This window comes from Hydra vulgaris, chromosome 11 (genome assembly GCF_038396675.1).
Source record: "Hydra vulgaris chromosome 11, alternate assembly HydraT2T_AEP".
NCBI classification, from domain to species: Eukaryota; Metazoa; Cnidaria; class Hydrozoa; order Anthoathecata; family Hydridae; genus Hydra; species Hydra vulgaris.
The window spans coordinates 32,126,042-32,146,100 of record NC_088930.1 but is presented as its reverse complement, the minus strand read 5'-3'; the positions used below and the strand labels follow the sequence as shown (position 1 = coordinate 32,146,100).

Sequence of the window (20,059 nt, the reverse complement as noted above, 5' to 3'; positions counted from 1 at the left end):
ATAAATGGTAATAACATAAGCGAAAAATGCAACCTTAAATGTGAGAATATGTGGAAGATTTTTAATGTAAATTAAAAGGAGTATAGGGCTAAAGCTAGAACCTTGAGGAACCACTAAAATTACAGGATATAAAGAATAGTGCTGTCCATTGAGGACAACTTTTATACTAGGATTGGTAAGGAAAGACTCAATAATCTCAAACATGTTACTTGATACACCATATAAAGAGAGCTTACAGAGAAGACCAGCATGCCAAGCTTATCAAAAGCTTTAGAAATGTCAAGAGCAATAGCCTTAGCCTCTTCACATCTATCTAATGCACGATAAATTCCTTTATCACTATTAGCACACCAGCTGTAGATTGACAAATTAAAATCCATATCGATGATCAGAAAGTAAATTATTATATTTAAGATGAGAGATCAAGTGTTTGTTAATTAAAGACCCAAAAACCTAGCTTTTGATAGGAAGAAGACTAATGGGACGGTTGTTAGATCAGTCAGATTGTTTTCCAGAGTTTTTGAAAATAGGCATAACACATGCTGCTTTCCAGTAGGCTTGAAAATAAGACTTTATTAAGCACCTGTTTGATAGTTCTGAAAGTATAAACGACAGCTCTAGGGAACAGTTCTGCAAGACTATAACAGATATATGTTGTCCGGAACATATGCTTTATCAGGTAGAATGCAATGGAATCAAGAGATAATTTGAATGAAAAGTTCTTAGCAAACAATTTAGCTTTATCTTTAGGTAAGGTGACAAAATCTGAACCATACAAGAGAGATGGAATAACAGATTTGCCCTTATTATTGTTACTGTAGAGATTCTCCAGTAGTCACGAGGGCCTAATTTTTGAGATGAAATATGAGATTTCATGACCTGTGAATACCGAGCTTTGATGTTAGACAAAACCTTTTTACAATGGTTTCCAGCAATGGTAAAGAGGTATCTGTTTTCTGGAGAATTATAGATATGATATGATATAATGATAGATATGAAAGTAATGGTTTCAATTGGAAATTGCAGCAGCACAATTAAAGGAAAACTATGGAGAAGAGTGAGGCTTGACTTTGAATCATTGAGAGGGAATAAAAGATTTCATTTTAGCCTGAATCCAAAAAGGTAAATGATTCAGATTGTCTTGGAAAGTTTACAATTTAAGTTAGAGATTGAGAAAGGCAAAAGTTTTGGGCCTTAACGCCTGCAGATTTACTGATACTAGAGCCAACCATCCAGTGTGAGCATTAAAGTCAATAACAACAACAATATTGGCTGAAGGATATATAGAGAAGGCTTGGTCAATTTGATCAGAAATAACATCAAAAAGAGTTCAGTATTGAGATGAAGGAGAGCAATATAGATCAAAGAGAAAGGCGATAGAGTGAAGTGGTGTAAAACAAAAGAACATAAAAGAATTGTCTGTGGATTCAAACCTAGTTTCCCGATAGATAGGTGAACTCTTACAAATGTAGATGCCCAGACCAGGCATATGAATATTGGAGTCTTTTCAAATTAAAGGAAGATAACCATCAACACTAAGATCACAAGATGAGATCTTAGAGCCTAAATCAAATTAGATCTTATGAGCCTAACTCAAATTAGTCTCACAAAGAGCAAGTAGGTATGGGGAACTTTGCAAGAGATAAGACTCAAGAGAGGAATAGTTACTTTGAAGACCATGAGTATTAGTGAATTTTATTTTGTGTCAATTTTATTTTATGCTTTATAGTTTTTGGTATTTTAATCATTTTTAAATTTGTTTATGAACTCAAAGACTATGACTTTAAGCACAGATATTACTCATGACTATCATGACATCACTACATGACTCAAAACACAGATAGTACTCATTACACTATTTAATAGTCCAAGCAATTGCCTCACTACTATTAATAAACCCAAAGCTATTTCGAAGAACTCTAAATCTGACCTTGCAATGTACACCAAAATAACAAACAGGGACACCATCCAAGATGAGTTTTTTTATCGAGACACCATTTCTCGCATTTACTCAAGGAAGAGCCCCGAGGCAAGGGTCGTTTTAAGTTAGAGTTGGCTTTTCCTAGCCTTTGCCTAAAAAAGCATATTGTAGAAGGCAGCAGGACCTAAAGCAGGTTGTACTGGGCTACATGTTACCAGTAGCAGGTTAATCTGACCTGACACATTTAACATAATATTTAACATTGCTGTTAAATATTAATATGGTAAATATTACAATTTAAATATGAAAAGTATTAGTATTATATAATATATTTTTTTCCTGATGTAAAAAAGTAGATTCTCAACTTGAATAAACCATACTAAAAAATTTAACCTCACAAGTCAAATTAGACTATGTCCAATAAATTAAATAAACATTCAAATGCTGCTATAGAACCAGTAGGTTTTATGATAACTTTTTTTTAAAGAAAGTTCTTCCTGTATATATTGCATGTTTTTGATAATTATGTTTCTCTGGCAAAGTAAGCTTTCTAGTTTCATGCAAAGCAAAATGACACTTTTAAAGGTTTATTCTTTTAAAGATGTAAAATTTTTATTATTTTATAATATGATATGATTGTATCATAGAAGTTGTGATATTCACAGTGTTTTAATAATAGGCAAGAGTTTGGCTGGTTTATTTTTCTTATAGTTGGTTCTCACTAAATGAAGTTGAATGTACAACTGTTATAATACTTTAAACTGGGTTGCAAATAAAATATAAATTTTTTTACAAATTTTTTTGTAAAAAATTTTTACTCTCTTCTTTAAAGTTTTAGTTTAAATAAAATAAAAATACTTGTAAATCTGTTTTGATAACTACATGTTTTAAAACTGCACTACTGTTAAGAATTTATGTGCATATGATTAACTTTAACTTCCCAGTGGGCATAAAAGATCTAAACAAACAATGAAAAATGCCTGCCCGCAGAGTTTTTTCAAAAAATATGGAATTTCTTTTACGGCTACAGTTATTAGAGTAACATCATTCTAATAACATTAAAAAGTGCAACTTTAAAAAATTTTGTAAAGCTATTATTGGAAAGATTATAATGAAATTACCTTGATTAATAAAAAGTTTATAACAAAATTACCTTTATCAATTCTAATAGATGAAGATTTTTTGAATCAAATCTGAATCACTTTTCTGATTCAATTAGATTCGAAATATTGAAGCTTTGCGTCTACGAAGCATCAATATTTTGAATATTTTTTCTTTTTTTTCTGAAATAGTTGTATGCTATAATATCCTTTTTATAAAGATAAAGTAAGCAATTTTTTGTTATGTTGTTGTAGGCAGAGGCTCTTTTTAGGATGCACCAAATCATTTCAGGGGCTTCTTTAAATTTTTTTATAGATTCCCATATATATTTTTCAAGAGTGTTTGCATTTGAAATTTTTTATTTTTAAGTTTTTTTAGGCTTTTTTATGATTTGCATAATTCTTTTTCCACACACCCTCTGATAAACCCATGTATTGCTTTGCTGGGTGTGTTTGCATTTGCAGTCATTATGCATATGTAATTTAGATTTGTTGCACTACAATCTTTACTCAATAGGCAGATTTCATTTGGTTTGCAGTTACAAGGGAAATTTTCATTTGTGCTTTTTAAACTTATTTTTTTGTTTTGTCTTTGATATTTGAAATGTTGCTTGAGCAGCTGTAACTAATCTTTGTGGTATTTTAACCAAATAGTTTGTGCAGTGTGTTTAAAGGTGGAAAATGGTTATCTATTAATTGACAAAAGATTTTGCCAACATTTGTGGAGATGCTTTTATTGCATGCCAGATTAAACAAATTTTATAATCCTTTTTTCACTTAACCAGAACTTTTCATTAAGTCCAAAAATGTCCAATTTCATTAAGTCCAAAAATGTCCAATTTCCATGTCCAAGTCCACAATTGCCCACAAATTTGATTTTTATTTGTTATGTCATCAGTTTACAGTTAACATCAGAGTACAGTGTGCGTGTGTTGGGAGTGGGAGGGGAAAGTAGGGTTTTTATGTTTAACAAATTTACAGGGGTTAATCTTCATTATGGAGAGGTAAAGTAGAACATATGACTCCAGCTCTGTTATCTGTTAGGAATTGTTAAGTTTAATACAGTAAAATGTAAAGTCAGTAAAATTTTTACCAATTTTATTTATCACAGAAAGTTTATTGGCTGTGGGCAGGTGAGTTAACATGAAAAAAAATTTGAAAAAAGTTTATTTTATTTAATGTTAATAGTTTTTTATTGTTCATGATTATAACATGAGTTTAAAATAATATTTTTGTCTATCTGAGTGTAAATTATAATATATAATATTTGAAAAACTAAAAAACTTAGTTAATGAGTGTTGCAACAATTTTGTCTGTTTTTTTATTTTTAGTACCATCAACAATATCTCTGACATCAACTGGTAACATTCTTACTTCGTTTCTATATATAGCTCATTTAAAGTTAAAGTTAGACTTATATTTTTAATTAAAAATTGTTACATTTCTATAAATATTTGTTTTCGTAAACAAATCAATAAAAAATATGAAACATAATATATAATTGTTTTATAAAAATAATAAAAATAGATATAAAAAAAGTATTTTTGTTGTAAAATTAATATTAAAATATGTATAAATAAAAAAAGGCAAAAGTTATAAATATAAAAAAAATTAGTAAGTTTGAAAAAATGAGTAAAAAAAAAAAAAACTTGATGTATTACAGGAATAAAAAATAATGTTCTTGTTAGTAACCATTACTGATATATAATTACATATATATATGTATATATATATATATGTATACATATATATATATATATATATATATATATATATATATATATATATATATATATATATATATATATATATATATATATATATATACATATTAGGGCTGTCCAAAAAAAATTTTTTTTTCAGATTTGATTGCATAGTTGTTTATTTTGTGCCATTTGACATAGTAATTAACTGTGCAAAAAATCTTTCCAATCAGATAATGTTTAGGGGGTGCTCAATGACCATAAAGTTTTACGAAAAATGTGAAAAACATGGAAAAAGTAACAAAGTTCCACAAATTTCTAAAACCCGGTTAATTAGATTTTTCAGATTTGATCAGTTTTAATTATCTCTAAATATTAAATTCTGAATACAAATTACAATCCACATCCACTTTAGACTGGTTTATTAGCAGAGAAATTAATGAAATAAAATACTGCAATACAACTAAAGTTCTGCCGTTTTTGTTATATCAGAATTTTTCCAAAATAAAACACTAGGATTTTTGACTCTTTGTCATTGATTAAAATACGAACTATAAACAAAAAAACATATGAGCAACTAACATTTAATTATCGTAATGTTATAGTTCGTGCAATGTTAATGCTAGCAAGGACTATAACTCTTCAGAGTACACTTTCTGGCATCTGGCACTCTCTTTCTGTGATCCTCAACCACCTGAATTAACCTCTGCATTTCAGATTCATTCCTTGTAATCGATTCATTAAACATCGACATTAAAGCCACAGATCGTTCGGCAGCATCATTTACTACTTTCAATGAATATACTAAATTTTTTCCTTCTTGGTATTCTGGGGAATCATTCCAGGTAGCTGGATCGTTGTTGAACAGAAAATCAATATCAACCTTCATTGACCGCAACGCACTCGCTGAAACTGATGTCACCAGCATGTCCAGAGATTTCTTCTCTAGACTTTCAATGTTCTTTAATTTGATCAACCTTTCAGACCAGTTCTCACCGTGAAATTTCATGTTGGAAATCATTTTTCGCTTCTCTTCCGTTTGAAGTTTGTTTGAAAACAAAGCTAGTGGGACCAATTCTGGTGAAAGGTACCACAAATGGTTTTGAAATTTCTTGACTGCTGCTTCGGAAATCGTTTTATTCACAACTGCAAACTGCTTAAGTTGCTGAAACAGAAACAAGTCATTAACTGGAGCATCGCTGGCATTTGTGCATGATATCCAAGATTTTACATAAACCAGACTAGCAAATAAGCAAAATTCACAGAGATTTTTTTCCTCTTTTGTGGTCAACTTGAACTCTTCACGAAATAAATAAATCTTAAAACAATAAATAACCTTGGCCATCCAGCGAGCCATGTGATAAGCACCAGGGATCTTGAAATGATAATTTTTCTCTTCTTGATCAGGCAGTTTTCCAAGTATTAACAGACAGAGATCCATGATTTCTTTGTAGTCATCCCTTGGCATTTTAACATGCAGGTTTTCTTTGAGGAATGCAATCACTTCATTTTGTAGTTCTTGCACCAGGGGTATTTTCATTCAAATGTCATCCAGAGGTTTAAAATTTCCTTGATTAACTTTGATCCAATATTGCTGAAATCTCTGGAAAAGAGGTATGTTGGGACCAGATGATGAAACATCAGGCGAGTCAAGAATTGTATCTAAGATACATTGTCGTTTTGGAGTACTTGCTAAACTTGATTCAGCTGACCCTGAAGAACTTGCTTTACTGACTTGTTGTCTGTAATAAACAGGGATTTCTATCTCAAAATCTCTATCAACCATTTTGTCATTATCAACAGCATCGTTATCGTTGTCATCACTATAACTTTCGTCATGTAAAGGTTCAATAACAGGAACTATTGCACTCGCACCAGATTGTCTTTGCTCTTCTTTTAGCTTTCGTTCTCTCTCTGCTTGTTTCCTTGCTTCATTTCTTTCTTCTAGTTTTGAAAGTTCTTTGTCCTCTCCAAACATCACCATTTTTCTCTGACATCTCTGATCCAATAAAAATTCTTTATCTTCTTCAATTCTGATCATGGTTTCAGCATCCTTGTAGGCAATGTCAAAAAGTAGGCCAATGGTGTCTGTAAATGATTTCTCTCTCGATTTCTGAGAATCTGACAATCTGGATTTATTTTTTTTTATTAATTTAAATTCCTGGACTAAAGTTTTCAACTTTAAGACTACATTCGGATGAAATGCTGTCGGAATACAGGCTTTATTCCAAATAATAATCAGTTCATCAACAGTTGTTTTAAGACTTTTAGGCACTGACTTTTGGTTGAATTAAGATGATAAAAAAATGTTTTTAAAACATCAGATGTTAAGGGAAGAACTTTATCTGGAAGATTTGGCTCTGGTTGTCCAATTAAAAAGATTTTGGTTTGAAGTCGTGTAGAGATAGCAACACGAGATGATGCTGCCATTTCAATGATAACTGAAATATTATGAGAAAATCAAAACTCAATACCATATTATACAAACTTATCATTCAGTTGTTGGTTTATGCAGCTGCAGCAATATATTATAATAATTATTACTAAAGAAATTAAATAAATATTTTCAAATTAGAAATTATTATTATCTGCACTTAATAACAAACAATACACTACCAGACTACCATGCTAGTTTTCTGTAATAGGTTACTAAGGTTAGGTACTATCAAAATATTAATACATTTGTTGTCAAACTGAAATTCCAAATAAAAATAATATTTATACTTGTAAACCTTTTTATTCTGTTTGAACAAATTCTAAATTGAGTTAAATAATAGTATTAAAATTATGAATACAAATTTTAACAAAATGATATAAACACAGTTGTTTTAAACACTAGCAGACATTTTTTAGTCTGGTGCCCTGATGACAGTTAATCTGCTGCACTTTAATTAATCTATATAGCACGCAATCAGACAATATTTCAGTGGAAAAAATCTAACTAACCAGGTTCTAGAAATTTTTGGAACTTTGGAACTTTTTACACGTTTTTCGTAAAACTTTATGGTCATTGAGCACCCCCTAAACATTATCTGATTGGAAAGATTTTTTCCACAGTCAATTACTATGTCAAATGGCACAAAATAAACAACTATGCATTCAAATCCGAGAAAAATTTTTTATTCCTGTGTTCACATGAACAGCCCTAATATATATATATATATATATATATATATATATATATATATATATATATATATATATATATATATATATATATATACATATATTAAAATATTTTAAATGAAAAAATACAACTTTATAATGGAACTTGAAGTTTCATGCCATTTGGCAATCAGCAGCCATATTATATATATGCATATATTATATATATATATATATATATATATATATATATATATATATATATATATATATATATATATATATATATATATATATATATGTATATATATATATATATAGGTATGTATATATATATATATATATATATTTTTTAAACATCTTCACTTCCAATTAACAGGTGATGAGGAAGTTATCAGACAAAATAAAAAGGTCAATAACTTATTTATAAATAAAAAAACAAACTACTATTATATTTTTTTAAAATAAAACATTTATCTTTTAATAAAAATATATTATTTTTTATATGAAAAAACACCACCATCTGCAATTGATCTTAATTTTGCTCTGACGCCTTTCATATGCGACTGTAAAAAGTTTAAATCAATTTCTTGTAGTTTTAGTTTTATGCAATCAATCAAAACTTGCTCTGTTGAAGCTTGCCAATCTCCCTCGTAAACCTTCTGTGCCAAATGTCCCCAAAAATTTTTAATTATTCGTGCTTGAGGCACATTTGGGGGATTGGATTCTTTATCAACGTAATAGACATTTGATCAATCCAATTTAGAGAATCTTTAGAATAATGAGAACTTGCTAAATCTGGCCAAAATAAATAGTTAAAGTCTCCATGATACTTGTGAATAAATGGAAGAAGTCGTTTTTTTTAACATTCATTAATATAGTTTGATGAATTGATCGCTACAGCCTTGGAAGTGCGAAACAATGGCTCGGGCATACCACGGTCAGATATGGCTATCCACATTAATAATTTTTTTGGAGATTTTTTTTTCCTATAAAATGAACACTTTCTGGGCATGTCTTTTTGTTGTTTGTGTAGTATCCAGAATTTCCAGGCATGTTGTCCCCTGCAAAACAAAAGTATTTTTCATCATCGATGAGTAGAAGCAATTTTGTGTTATAGAGTTGGTTAACTAGTTTCCTGCTTCTTTTCTTTGACTTTATTTGTTGTTCTATAGTGTATTTTGGAGTCTTTTCATGTTTTCTATATTTAATATTCAGTTTTTTTAACTGACGACCAACTGTCGATTGATTTACACCGAATTTAATACCTATTTTTCTCTGACCGACCCCTTTTCGATTGTTGACAAGTCTCGTTAATTTGGCTTTCTTTTCTCTAGTCCAGGATGTCGGACAACCAAGGTGCTTTCTATCAAAAAACGATTGAACAGTTTCAAGTCTTTTTAGGTTATCATATATTGTACTTTGAGCAAATCCTTTCTTTTCAAAATGATTTACGATTTTTTTTTGTTTTATATTAGCTTTATTTACAAAAAACCTTTTTAGTTTCTTTCGAAAAGATTCTCGTTCAGCTGCATTTAATCTCATTTTAAATAATTGTGTTTCAAATAATAAAGTTTATATTTTATAGAACGTTTATGCCTACGCATAAAACCACAAAAACTAATTATTATGCTCAAATAATGAGATTAGGATTTGTCCGATAACTTTCGCATCACCCGTTAGCATCCACTATTTAGAGGAGTTGTAAGTAACTGGAAGAGAAAAGATGAAGATTGACAGACGACTTAAAAGATTGCAAATTATATGAATCAGGAAAGCAAGATAAAGGAAGTGAATTCCAAGGAAAAAAACTAGACAAAGAGTTTTTAGGGCACTCAGGAACAGTCACAGAAAAAAATAAAAAACTCAACAAATAAGAGTTTTTAGAGAACTTTAAAACAGTCACAGAAAAAGGATGAGACTTAATTCAATTACAAGTAACACAAGAATGAATTTTAGTGGATGGCACAAGAGACACTAGCTCCTTAGAGCAGTGCCTATTATAGTATCTGTAGAAAAGAGAAAGAAAAGCAACATTATGACAATGTGATAATGGCTGGAGGTTGGCTGCAAGAGCAAGTCTAACTATGTTTACAATGCCTTTTAGGACTTTGTCTAAAAGAGAAAGGGCATCATAAGAAGATCCGCCCCAGGTATGGCAACAGTATTCCATACAAGGGCATATATGAGATTTATAGAGTCTTGAGTAAAAAAGTGTCAAGCTCAATAAAGAGATGCAACCTTAGCAGATACTAATTTTGCAACTGATTTGATATATGGTTTTCAAACAAAGATTGGAAGTAAGCGTTAATCATAGAAGATAAAGGTTAGATGACTCATCTAATACAATACCGTTCATACATATAGGAAGATCTAAATTATTGCGAATACAATTAGCTGATAAAAATTGAGTTTAATCTGAATTAAAATTTAGCAGCCACTTTGAACTCCATGCTGTAGCAGAAGTGAGATCCTTTTTAAGCTCAAATACCCACCTCCTGTTGGCTTCCTATCATGACAAGAATAAATGGTATAATCATCAGCGAACAATGCCACCTTAGATGTGAGAATATCTGGAAGATCATTGATCTAAATTAAAAAGAGTATTGGGATAGAACCTTGAGGAACCCTTGAAGTTACAGAATAAGAAGAAGATTGCTGTCCATTAAGGACAACTTTCATACTACGGTTGGAAAGAAAGGATTCAATAACCTAAAAGATGTTAACAGATACACCGTAAGAAGGAAGCTTATGGAGAAAACCAGTATGCCAAACTTTATCAAAAGTTTTAGAAATATCAAGAGCGATCGTGTTAACCTCTCGACCTTATTCAAATGCATGATAAAACCTAACAGTTATTACTGTAAGCAAATCAGCTGTAGAATGAGAAGACTGAAATCCATATTGATGATCAGAAAGTAAGTTATTAGATTCAAAATTGAGAGATTAAGTGTTTGTTATTGGGATGGTAAATAGACAAATCAGATGGCTCTCTAGAATTTTTGAAAATAGGGATAACAGATGTCGCTTTCCGGCAGGCTGGAAAACCAGGCTCTGATAAGCACTTGTTGAAATAGTTTTGAGAGTATAGACGACAGCTCCGGAGAACACTTCTACAAGACAATAACAGGTATGTTTTCCGGGCCACAAGCTGTAGAAGACTCTATCAGGAATACACTTTAGATACAGAAGCTGGGGTGATTTGAATATCAAGCAATAAATCAACCTGTTTGACAGCTATATCAGGTAAAACGCAACTTGTGGAATCAACCGATGATATATGAAACCGATGATATATGAAAAGTTCTCAGCAAACAATAAAGCTTTTTCTTTTGGTGAGGTGACAAAGTCTGAACCATACAAGAGACGTGGGGTTACAGATTTTCCCTTATTATTGATACTATTAAAGATTCTTCAGAACTCACAAGAGCTTAATTATTGCAATGAAATACAAGATTTTATGACCTGAGAATAGCGGTCTTTGGCATTACACAAAACTTTATTAAAATGGTTTCTAGCAGAAGTAAACAGGTGTCTGTTTTCTGAAAAATTGTTTTGCTAATAGATATGGTAGTAATGGTTTGGATTGCAGCAGCACAATTTGAGGAAAAACACGGAGAAGTGTGAGGCTTGACCTGGAACCGTCAAGAGGGAATAAAAGATTCCATGCCAGCCTGAATCCACGAAGTTATGGAAGAAGTTTTGTCAACAGGAAGTAAGAATTCTACCCAAGGGCCATCATGAAGAAAATCACAGATGGAGTCCCGGTCAGCTTTAAGGTAGTTGTAAGAGGTACAATGATAGGATGATTCTGATGATGATGAAGAATGAGATAATATTTTTAAAGAGATCAAACTGTTATCATGATCAGAAAGAAAACTAATGTTGAATAGAGTTGGTAAATGATTCGGGTTGTCTGGAATGCAAGTTTGAAAGTTGACAAAAGAGAATTAGCTTGGTTATTTTGATGAGAAATAACATCAAAAAGAGTGCAGTCTTGAGACGAAGGAGAGCGATATAAAACAAAGCGAAAGGCGATAGAGTGAAGTGGTGCTAAACGAAAACACATAAAAGAATAGTTAGTGGATTCAAATCTAGTTTTTTGACAAATGGGTGAATTCTTGCAAAGGTAGATCCCCAGGTCAAGCATGTGAATATTGAACTATTTACAAATTAAAGGAAGATTACCATCAACACTTTGATCACAAAATGAAACAGGCAAACTCAAATTAGTCTCACAAAGAGCAAGTAGGTATGGTGAATTTTGCAAAAGATAAGACTCAACAGAAGAAGCGTCACTCTGAAGACCATGAATATTAGTGAATCATAGGTTTAGAAAACTTGTTGATGATGATGGTTTTTTGTGTTTTATGGTTTTTGGTACTTTATTCATTATTGAATTTGTTAACAAACTTGACTCAAAGCATAGATAGTACTCAGTGCATTGTTTAATAGCCCAATTAATTGCCTCATTACTATTAATAAACCCTAAGTCATGACAAAGGGCCTTAAATGTGGTCTTGGTATTGTACACCAAAAGTACAAACATAGACGCCACCCATGCACAACATGGCACTGTTAATACTTTGATATTTTTCAGCTGTTGATGGAATCAGCCCCTCTGAGAGCTATCACAGAGTTTGGGAAACCTGACTACCAGCCGGTCTCAGAACCATAAAACTGAGTTTTAGAGCTGTACTCTCATTAGGAAATAATAGAATGAGTTACCTAGTCATGAAAACAGAGACACAAGCAAAACCCATGCATTGAGTCCATAAGTTCTAGTATTCAACATCCTAAACTGGAAACAATGTATTAAAAATACATCTGTGCCAGCCTAATAGATGAAAAAAGGGTGCTCGGCTGGTCAACAGATAGAATCTGTTTACCCCTTAAGTCTTTGCCTAGGAGGCCTTCTGCAAGACAGTAGCTGGATACATTTCACATCTGCCTAAGATGAATACTTTTATTAAAACACTATCTCTAGCCTTTACTCAACCAAGAGCCCTATGGTAGGGGGGTGTTTTAAGTTAAAGTTGGTATCTCCTAGCCTTTGCCTAAAATGGCGTACCCTACAAGGCAGTAGGACATGAAGCAGATATATATATATATATATATATATATATATATATATATATATATATATATATATATATATATATATATATATATATATATATATATTCTTGGACAGGAATGGTGTGTAATCAAGTGATATTGCTAATCATGCAAATGATTTTTTTTTACTACTTGACCTTGGCTGTTTAGTTCTTTTTATGATTTAAACAGTTCAGAAATGAAAAAAGAAATGCTTAGTTAAGAAGAAAATTAAAAAAAAAAAGCTTATGAAAAAAAACAACAGTTCCTTACAAAAAAGAAAATATAACGCTCTAAAATAAAACTCAAAGCAAAATAACTTTTTGTTATGTTTTTAATTGAATTTAAAATTACTTACTTTAAAACATATTGTTTGAAATGTTTGGCAAAATGCTTTTACATTAAGTAACAAATCCCTTCTAATAATTGTTGAGATATATAAACAAATTTTATTTGAATTATCAAAAAGTATTATATGTAATATTTTCAAAATGCATAAACAATTTTTTCCAAAAATTTACAAAAAAAAAAGTTATTTTTTTCATAAAATGTTTAAAAGATTTAAAAATATTTTAAGATAAAAGGATTACAAAACTTTTTTTATAAACAAAATGCTGAGTAAGTGAATAAGTGAATAGATATTTTGTTTTCTTGAATAATTTATATAAAATATTTCTACACTTGTTCTAAGCATCATGTCACAAAAAGTTCAAATATATTTCAATTTTTATTTCTCTACTAAGCCTAGTTTGTTCCATAATATGTTAACAAAAAAAGTTTGAATCTAGTTGAACAATATTTAGGGGTCGCCATGAGTTATTTTATTCTAAAAAATTTGAGGTATCAAATTCTTTCGAATAAAACAAAATGCATAAATCTGGTATTTAAGAATTACAATCAATGTTTCAATTATTTGACTTGTATAATATCATTGCATCATGGTATGGTTGTATATATGACTGATTAAAACAAATTATTCTTATATTGCGCTATAATATCAAATTTTTAATTTTGTTTTAGACTAACTAAGATGATTTCTGACAAAAAGAAGCAGTAACTTCTTTTGTTTTTCATCTGTCTTATTTCACATTCTTTTTGTGATATATAACAAGATCACTCAAGGGGATGTAATATTCTAGATACCAAAAGGTTATTGTTTGAAATATTGTATAAATTACTTAGGGAGTGTAATATTTTAGAAGTCTGCATAGGGATATTTTAAAATTACCAAAACAACTACCAACATTCTACCAAAACAAAAAATGTTAGAGATGGTGCTTGTTTTTCTCATTTAAAGTAGTTTTTCGTACAATTTGTTTTCTTAATCACAATTGTTTCTACTTTATTGAAGTTTGTATCTGCAAGCTTCATGTAATGTAGGGGTGTGTGCCTCTTAGGAAGTAGTAGGTTGTTTGCCATAGCTTTTTTTAATCACTCTTTTACTCGATCATCAAAAAATGCCATAGATGTTGTTAAAAGAACAACATAAAAACATTACAAGAACATTACAAGATAGATAAGGCAAAATCACTTATTGCTTAGTTTAGATACTTTTGGAGCAGATTTAACAAAAGCGATTTATTCATGAGAAGCCAGTGGAGCTTTGTGCCAAAAGCACCAATAAATAAGGGCAACAAAGTGGGGCCTTTGACCTATTATGAAGAGAGTGTCGATTGGCTTTTAGACAACCCATTTTTCAGAGAGTAGATCTTAGTAGTCTTTAGTCATACAGTGTGCATGGTGAAATGCGCCAGAAGTCAGAAATGTAATGTTAGTTCTAGTTGAGTCAAGTCAGGAAGACTTGGCATAATTTGGAGTTCTAGATAATCTTCTCTCAGCTAGTGATGTGTGATGACTTTATTGTAAAATGTTACATATTTATTGATTATCTTTTCTGTGTATTTTGCAACTGTACTTATGATTGTTATTTGCATATGATCATAGGTTTTTTTACTTTGATTAGTTATCCAGGTAGAAATACAGTAGAAAATTTTTCTAAACAAAAAATAAGAATTTTTGAAAAAAATGTTTTTATTAAAAAATTTTTTGGTTAAAAGCAATTTTAATAAAGAAAGAAAAAAAAAAAAAAAATAACAATATTTAATTTATAAATAATTTATTTATGTTTAAAAATTACAGTATTTAAATTATTTACAAATTATTTAAGCCAAATTTAACGATGCATTAAAACTATACATTTTTTTGACATTAAATAAATATCTGAACAAAATTTTATATACTAAATGTTTCTCCAATTTATTAAATTTTGTGACTTTTTAATATCAAGTTAAAAAATTTAAGTTAATAATAAATCTTTAATGACTTCTAGAAATAAATTTTGCATAGATTTAACTAATTTCTTTGTCGTATCTAGATTAATTTGAGTTCAAGCTTCTTGGTGCATGATCTTTAGCTTCTTTTCTTTTTAGACATTGTGTGCCATTTTTTTGACCCAGAATGCACCACAGGTGTTTAATTGGATTATGATCTGGACTAAACTAGCTGCTCAAGAAACTCATTCAGCACATTTATACAATACTTGTATAGCTGAAAAAATAGCTCTATTACGAAAGCTAATAAAGCTTAAGAAGTTAAAATCCAGTTATTGCTGATGTAAGCTGAACAATCAACCAATCGTTGCACTTCATATAGCTGACAATATATAAAATCTTAAATTGTATTTAAAGCTGCTTAAATATTAACTGTATATTTTCAAATAGTATAAACTAAAGCAATAACTGAAATATATTTCAGCTATTATAACTTTCACTTATGTTATAAATTACAATTCAAAATTAAAATTAATTTTTTATAAAACAACTTATAAATACACAACATTCTAATAAAGAAGTTTAATTACTACTAAATACAAGGTTTTTAGTTAACTGCAAACTACAACTGGTTTTTTAAATTGCTAGAAAATTGGGATGATTAGTTTTTTTCAAATATTGATAATCATGTGCAGTCTGTTTCAATTAATAGATTTAAATGGAAAAAATAAAGTTATTAAAAATGGTGTTCAACAGGGTTCTGTTTTTTGGCCATTATTGCTATCAATATATAAATGGTTCATCTTGTTCATTAACAAATTTTGTGGTACATCATTATGCTGATATCACCATTCAATTTCTATTAATAAATAACTTACAAGTTCTTGTAAAAAATGGTTTTATAAATCAAATCTTTATTCTTTATGTAGCTGGCTACATAAAGAATAAAGAAAGCAAGATAATGATTGACAAACGACTAAAAAGATTGTAAATTATATGAATCAGGAAGGCAAGATGAAGGAAGGGAATTCCAAAGAACTAATGTTCAAGGAAAAAAACTAGACGAATAAGAGTTTTTAGGGCACTTAAGAACAGTCACAAAAAAGTATAAAAAACTAGAAAGAAAAGAGTTTTTGGAGTACTTAGGAACAGTCATAGAAAAAGTTTGAGACTTAGTTGAAAGACAAGTGACAGGAGAATAAGTTTTATAAAATTGCACAAGAGATGCTAGCTCTTTAGAGCAGTGCCCATTATAATATTTGCAGAAAAGAGAAAGAGAAGCAACATTACAACAATGTAATAATGGTTGGAGGTTGGCTGCAAAAGTAGGTCCAACTATGTTTACAATGCGTTTTTGCACCTTGTCTAAAAAAGAAAGGGCATCATAAGAAGATCCGCCCCAGATATGGCAACAGTATTCCATACAAGGACGGATTTGCATTTATAGAGATAAAGGATAAAATCCGGAGTAAGAAAGTGTCGAGCACGATAAAGAGATACAACCTTAGCAGATGCTAATTTTTCAATGGATTTGATATATGGTTTCCAAGAATGATCTGAAGTAAAAGGTAATCCTAGAAGATGAAAGGTAGATAACTTATTGAGTACATTATTGTTCATAAATATAGGAAAATCTAAATTTTTGCGATAACAATTGGCTGAAACAAATCGGCTTTCATCTGAATCAAACTTTACCAGGCACTGTAAGCCCCATGCTGTAGCAGAAGTGAGATCCTTTTCAAGCTCAAATGCCCCCTCCAAGCAAACAGAGATTGTTGGCTTCTTATTATGACAAAAATAAATGATAGTATCATCAGCAAACAATGCCACTTTAGATGTGAGAATATCTTGAAGGTTGTTAATGTATATTAAAAAAAGTATAGGGCCAAGGATAAAACCTTGCGGAACCACTGAAGTTACAGGATATAAAGAATAGTGCTGTCTATCGAGGATAACTTTTATATTACAGATGTTAAGAAAGAAATCAATAAACTTAAAGATATTGCTTGATACGCAGTAAGAAGAGAATTTATGGAGAAGACCAGCATGCTAAACTTTATCAAAAACTTTAGAAATTTCAAGAACTATGGCTTTAACCTCTCTACCTTATTCTAATGCACTATAAAACCAATTGGTTATTACTGTTAGCAAATCAACTGTAGAACAATAAGATCAAAATCCATATTGATGATTAGAAAGTAAGTTATTAGATTTAAATTGAGAGATTAAGTGTTTGTTAATTAAAGATTCAAATACATTTCTTTTGATAGGAAGAAGACTAATGGGATGATAGTTAAATGAGTCAGATTGTTCTCTAGAGTTTGTAAAAATAGGGATAACAGATGCCACTTTACAGCATGCTGAAAAATGAGACATTGTTAGAATAAGCACTTGTTAAATAATTTTGAAAGTATAGATGACAGCTCTGAAGAACACTTCAACAATATTATATAACGGGTATGTTGTTTGCACCACAAGCTGTAGAAGAGTCTAAACAGGAAATCACTTTAGATACAGAAGCTGGAGTGATACTAATGTCAAGAAATGGATCAACCTGTTTATTGGCTATATCAGGTAGAATTCAACTAGTGGAATCAAGAAATGATATTGATGAAAAGTTTTTAGCAAACAATTCAGCTTTGTCTTTAAGTAAGGTGACAAAATCTTAACCATATTAGAGGGATGGAATAACAGATTTGTCCTTATTATTGCACACTGTTAAAGATTCTCCAGAAGTGAGAGCCTACTTTTTGAGATGAAGTTCGAGATTTCATGACGTGGGAATAGCGGGCTTTGGTGTTAGACAAAACCTTTTAACAATGGTTTCTAGCAATAGTAAACAGATGTCTGTTTTCTAAAGAATTTTATTCCTGTTAGATATGGAAGTAATGGCTTTGATTGGAAATTGCAGCATCACAATATGAGAAAAACCTTGGAGAAGAGTGAGGCTTGGCTTGGAATTGGTGAGAGGGAATAAAAGTATCCATGCCAACCTGAATCCAAAAAGTTATATAAGAAGCACATTTGTCAGCAGGAAAATAAAAGATTTCTAACCAAGGGCCATCACAAAGAAAATCACAGAAAGAGTCCCAGTCAGCATTAGGGTAGTTGTAAGAGGTACTATGATAGGGGAATTCTGATGATGAAGAAGAATGAGATAATAGTTTTAGAGAGATTGAACCGTAATCAGAAGCAGCTAAGGGTGAATATGGAGAAACTGAGCATTGACTAGGATCAGAAATAAGGCATAAGTAAAGTGAAGAAGGTAAATGATTTGGGTTGTCTGGAAAGCAAGTTAAAGTTGACTGTTTGAGTTACAGATTGAGAAAGACAAAATTTTTAGGCCTTAATACCTGCATATATATATATATATATATATATATATATGTATATATATATATATATATATATATATATATATATATATGTATATAGTTGAGGGTATATGTATATATAAAAGAAAAAATATATATATATATTTATATACATATATATATATATATATATATACATATATATATATATATATATATATATATATATATATATATATATATACATATATATATATATATATATATATATATATATATATATATATATATATATATATACATATATATATATATATATATATATATATATATATATATATATATATATATACATATATATATATATATATATATATATATATATATATATATATATATATATACATATATATATATATATATATATATATATATATATATATATATATATATATATATATATATATACATATATATATTATAATCTATTTATGTTATGTATTATAATCTATTTATATATATGTATATATATAGTTATATATATATATTTGTATATATATACATATATTTATTAATATATGTATATATATATATATATATATATATATATATATAAATATATATATATTTATATATATATATGTATGTATTTGACATAAAAATATACTGTGTTTATCAATAATTAATATTTATATATATATATATATATATATATATTTATATTTATATATATGTATATATATATATATATATATATATATATATATTTATATATAAATATGTATAAATATGCATATATATAATCATGTATAAATATATATATATATATATAAATAAATATTTCTTTATATACATTCATTTATTTATACATATATATATGTATGTATATATATATATATATATATATATATATATATATATATATGCAGATATATATACACACATTATATATATATATTTTACATATATAAATATTTTCTTAAATTTAGGTCATTTCCAATTGCTTTCTTCTGTTTCTGCTGGAGCTTCGGTGTATTCTTTTTGTACAGAAATAATATATGTATCATTTGGTTATTCGTTATTTGGTCAGGTCTTTGATTTTCCTACAATAAATTTATATACATATAAAGTTAGCCTTCCTTTAAATTCTTTTGTTACAAAATTACTTTTTTCAATTCCTATTTCATATGGTTGTTCCGCTTTCAATAGTTTAACATTGCGTGTCTATTTGTTAGTGTCTGAAGACAATTTATTTAACAATGTTTTTATTGATCTACAAAATATGCTATATGATTATTCAAAGTTATATCTTTCAAATGAACAATTTGAGAAGTTTATTTTGACTCCTGGACCGAATCGACATAATTTGCTGAATCTCTATAACTTTGCTTTAAAAAAGTATTCTGGATCAGTGAATTATATTGGTATTATTGTAATGCCTGAAAATAGATTAACAGTGGGGTCTTATTGTAATGCTAACAATAACATTATTGATTTGGATATAGCATATGGAACAGGTTTAATTTTCTAAATATTATTGTTGTTATTA

General features: G+C 29.2%; 1 protein-coding gene across 2 annotated transcripts in view; it reads left to right on the top strand.

The window, feature by feature from the left end:
* LOC136087586 (uncharacterized) overlaps positions 1–20,059 on the top strand; it is a 144,847-nt gene that overhangs the window by 48,438 nt on the left and 76,350 nt on the right. For both annotated transcript variants that reach the window (XM_065810785.1, XM_065810786.1), the window contains exons 7-8: positions 4,353–4,382; positions 19,500–20,027. In XM_065810785.1, coding sequence (XP_065666857.1) covers positions 4,353–4,382; positions 19,500–20,027 — 558 coding nt within the window. The remainder of the gene's footprint in view (positions 1–4,352; positions 4,383–19,499; positions 20,028–20,059) is intronic.